Below are 4347 nucleotides of genomic sequence, written 5' to 3'. Positions count from 1 at the left end.
AGGCCATCCGTCCTGCCAGACAAGCCAACATGAACCCCACACGTGCATCTGCTGCTGTCCTCTTTACCTGCATGGCCTCTCACTTCTACTTCCGACTGCAGCCTCGTGACGGATGGGCAGTCTTGTGTGGGTAATGCTGTTATCTTTCCCACCTACATGTAATGCCCATTTTCACCACACTAGAAGAGTCCCAAACCAACGGTGCAGCACAATGCACTCCAGACTCCAGTCAAATACTCAAGCTGATTACAGCCTTTTAAATGACCGATACTGTAAGTGGCGTCTGGAATCGATGCTGCTGTTTGGCATGATGGCAAACCCCGAGCCACAAAGGCCTAACACAGACGTAAGAGGCCCCCGACCTAATAAAACTTAACTAGTGCTTTTTAACGGTAGCATCATTTTTGTTATGTTTTGCTTATTAAACTTAATTTAAACCCCCCCCCACAGGTCTCCTAAATGCTAAAACCCCTAGCTATCTTCTCTCGTGCCTCTACACTGAGCAGTTGCCTCTGCCACCCCCCTCTCCTGCTTTAGGCAGCATTCTGGCTGCCAAAGCCTGTCCACAGTGCCTGTCTCAGCTCATCAAGGTCTCTCTCTGGGCTGGCAGTCTCATCACGACTCCGTAGGTCTCTATGCTGTCTCCTCGGCTCCAAGCCGCACTTCACCAACATCTCCCCTGCCTAACACGAGTAGGAAAATAATAATAATAATAATAATAATAATATTAAAATAAAAATAATCAGGGCCCCTCCGCCTCCATTAAAACACAGCTCTTGGCACAAAAATGAGTGGAGAGTTATCAGGTGATGGGAAGACAGAGAAAACATCCTCATGAAAAAAAATATCCCATGAAGAAAAGAACCATTTACAATACAATACAAAGTGTCAATGTAATAGCCTTCAGGCTACAGTATGAAGGGTTTTGAACTGCAGTGTCCAGTATTCTCATGGTGATTTCTTGAAAAATACAAACGTATTGTTACTTTAAGGATTATTATTGTTATTATTTTGTGAAAGGCTGAGTCGTGTGTTGGCTCTCTGCATGGCCACAGAGGTAGAGAAACGTATGCTGGGATGTGAGATAAAAGCCTCTCTCGCACACACACACACACACACTCACACGCATGCTCCATATCCACCTTCCAGCTGTCATCCACTGTCAACGTAACCGCGAGTGCCGATGAGATTGTGTGGCAAGCGAAGACGTGGAGATGTCTGGCGTGATGGGAAGATGTATGCGGGGCGAAACGCTCGTTTTCCAGAGCGGCTGGTATTCCCTCGTGCAGCGGAACCGACTTGACTGGAATGACACGGAGCAAAGGAGAATGTTCCTCCGGAGAGTCGTATTTTTAGTGTCGTTTGTTGTTTGTTTTTCATTTCTTTTCTCTCGTTTTTTTTGGAAGAGGAGGGGGGTCGGGGTAGGGGGTTAAGAGAGAAATAAGTCCATGAAGGATGTTCTCTTTAAATGTTGCACGTTGCTGTCTCTCAGCCTTCACTCAGTGGAACACTAGACCAACACAGAGAGTCTCTCTTTGTGAAACAAACACAAAACTAAAATGTCCACGGAGTATGCATGTGTATGTGAACCATGGCCCTTTAATTAAGATAGCCCCAAAAAACAATCCTCTGACAAGAAATAACAGTGATATGGTGCTGTTTTTTGTGTATTTGCTAGCATTTTGTGTTTTTGTTTTAAATTCCAAGTTAAAAGAAATCATTACATGATTTGGATGTGTGGACCCCTGCGGCTGAGTGAACTAGCGAGTGAGTGATTCTGTATGTGTATGAGTGTGTGTGTGTGTGTATGGGTGTGTTGTTCAACAGAGGCCTTTTTTTTCATGGCAACCTCTGACCTCCAGAACTGATTTGCTGTCCTCTCATCTTGCCTGTGATGTCCACTGAAATCAAACACACGCTTGGCCTCTGATTGCTCCACTTAGTCATCTTTTTTTCTTCTTCTTTCGTTTGACCCATCCTCTGGTCTAGTCTCTGTTCAAGTTCGTTCAGACTCCATTCTGTTTATTTATATCCTTTCCTTCTTCAGAGAAACAAAGGAAAGGCATCCTGAAGTGGTGGTGGTAGTGATAAAGCCAGACAAGTAGAGGACAAATGTCTTTTTTCTTTTTTTTTTTGTCACAAACAAATCGACATGAAGAAATAACAGCACCAAAGGGAGTTACGGCTGGGCCTCTAGTTCTCAAAACAAGTAGAGCAACAACACAACAAACACGTCATTGACGACTGAGTTAAAACAAATGACAAACAAAAAACCTTGATGGAAGAAGTTAAAAGAGATTTACAAGGTAATTATATTATACTGTATATATATAATCTATAAATGCTGACAGTGATCTGAAAAAAGGGAAATGTAATTTTGCTTTTGACTAAAGCTTGTTTTGTGGTTTGGTTCTTTTTTTTCTTTCTTCCTCATTTACGACAAAACCACCCATGCACACGCACACGCACACACACACACACATTCTACAAACTCATTTTCCAGAAAAAAACACAGATATACAAGCACACGGGTACTCACTCACACATAAACAACCACCCACCCACACACATACACATACATAAACCTCCACACATTTTTTTTTCTACAACACTTTTAAATTCTGATTCACTGTAGACCCTACAATGTTTCATAAAACGCATTGCGTAACCCGCCCAAAAATGGCAGTCCAAGGGTTCTCCTACACATCTAGTCAACTCCAGAAGGAGTAAGAAAAAGAGAGATGAACATAAAAAGCACCCCGCTCACATAGTTCTCACTGTGTTGGTGCCCATTGCTTCCGTCTGCACTGTGCCCACCATTAGCACGTAAGGGTGGGCAACACTACGTTGGCATCAAAGTGATCACAGGGGGCTGGAGTTGGATAGGGGCAGCAGGGCCGTGAGAGTATAGGCTCGGAAGCTACAAGTCTGTTAGAGTTAGGGTTGTGTGTGTGTGTGTGTGTGTGTGTTTGTGTTTGTGTAAGGGAGAGAAAGAGGCAAGGTGAGGTGGGGGAGGAGGAGAGGTCTTGGAGCAAGACCACAGTAGCGTAGCACAGCAAAGTCTCTGTCTTTCATTTGAATTCTTTTGTTACGTTGGGGTTTGCCTCGTCCTCATACTTTGTAGTAGATGTTGGCGGGGCTCTGCGGGGGCATCTCCTGCACGATGTACACGGGGTGGCCGTAGTCCCCGCTCACCTTCTCGTAGTGCGGGCAGTACGCCGAGTCGGAAGTCCTCAGCGGGATGATGATGTCGCTGGGCTCCGAGCCATTGTTGTTGCCGCTGCCGCCGCCGGCCGTCGTGCCGGTCGCGCTGGTGCTGCCCCGCTTGGGCGTGAGGGAGGAGAGTGAGAGCGCCGGGTGGTGCGTCTCAGAGTGCTTGGCCTGATGCCGGCGGTAGCAGACCACGGCGATGATCGAGGTGACCAGGAGGAGGAAGGCGGCGCCGCCCACCCCGCCAGCGATCAGGGCGATGTTGGTGGCGCCCATGGAGCTGCCACTCTTGCCTTTGTCTCCCTCATCCCCTGTGGTGTCCTTCTCCCCAGTATCTACAGAGACAGCAAGAAAGGCAATGAAGGAGGCGAAGAGAGAAAATGCAGCAAGGCAGACATAAAAAGCAAGAGAGAAAGAGAAAGACAGAGAGAGGGAGAGAGATTGAAAGCAAGAGAGAGAGATAGAAAGCAAGAGAGCGAGAAAGATAGAAAGCAAGAGAGAGATAGACGGCAAGTGAGAGAGATAGAAAGCAAGAGAAAGAGAGAGCGAGAGCGAGAGAGAGATAGAAAGCAAGTGAGGCAAAGTGAGAAACCTTAACCACTTCGATATCATAAGAATATGTATCATAATAATAACAATAATTCAAAAAAAACATTAAAGTCGAATACACAATGCTACCAAATCAATAATGAAATAAGTATCCCATCTGTGCCGAAAGAGAAGACAGAAAGAGAAAGGCGTGAGAGTGAGAGATGGAAAAGAAAGAGGGCAGCAGTTGAACAGAGATCACTTCAAAGGGAGTGCGTCCTGAGATAAGGATGGGTGCACTTAAACATGAGAGATGAAAGAGGCCTCTACTGGGTGATGAGCCTTACCTGTGGTCTTAGGCCGAGCAGGGTCTGTTTTAGGTTTGGGTGGGAGGCCATATGGAGCTGACAGAAATACACAACATGACAGTCAGACTTCTGCACACACTATAAGATCTACTGCTACCTCTATGCCACTATATGTGACCTCTACTGTTATAACGGTTACCTTTACACTAGCTTTTATATATATGAATATCTTTTGTTGTGATTTTAACTTAGGATGGTAATATTCAGTTTTACACTTAATAAAGACTTATCATTGGCTAAT

At 45.4% G+C, this 4347-nt stretch overlaps 1 protein-coding gene across 1 annotated transcript in view; it reads right to left on the bottom strand.

The window, feature by feature from the left end:
- Window positions 1-3111: 3111 nt before the first annotated feature.
- The window catches only part of efnb3a (ephrin-B3a), a gene marked incomplete at its 3' end in the record, with an annotated part of 29780 nt that continues 28544 nt past the window's right edge, over window positions 3112-4347 (bottom strand). The window contains exons 5-6 of the mRNA XM_080848390.1: window positions 4086-4142; window positions 3112-3545 (exon numbers count right to left, since the gene is read on the bottom strand). Coding sequence (XP_080704516.1) covers window positions 3112-3545; window positions 4086-4142 — 491 coding nt within the window. The remainder of the gene's footprint in view (window positions 3546-4085; window positions 4143-4347) is intronic.

The sequence above is a fragment of the Sprattus sprattus genome (assembly GCF_963457725.1).
Source record: "Sprattus sprattus genome assembly, chromosome: 1".
Taxonomy (NCBI): Eukaryota; Metazoa; Chordata; class Actinopteri; order Clupeiformes; family Clupeidae; genus Sprattus; species Sprattus sprattus.
This window is presented reverse-complemented; position numbering and strand designations above follow the sequence as displayed.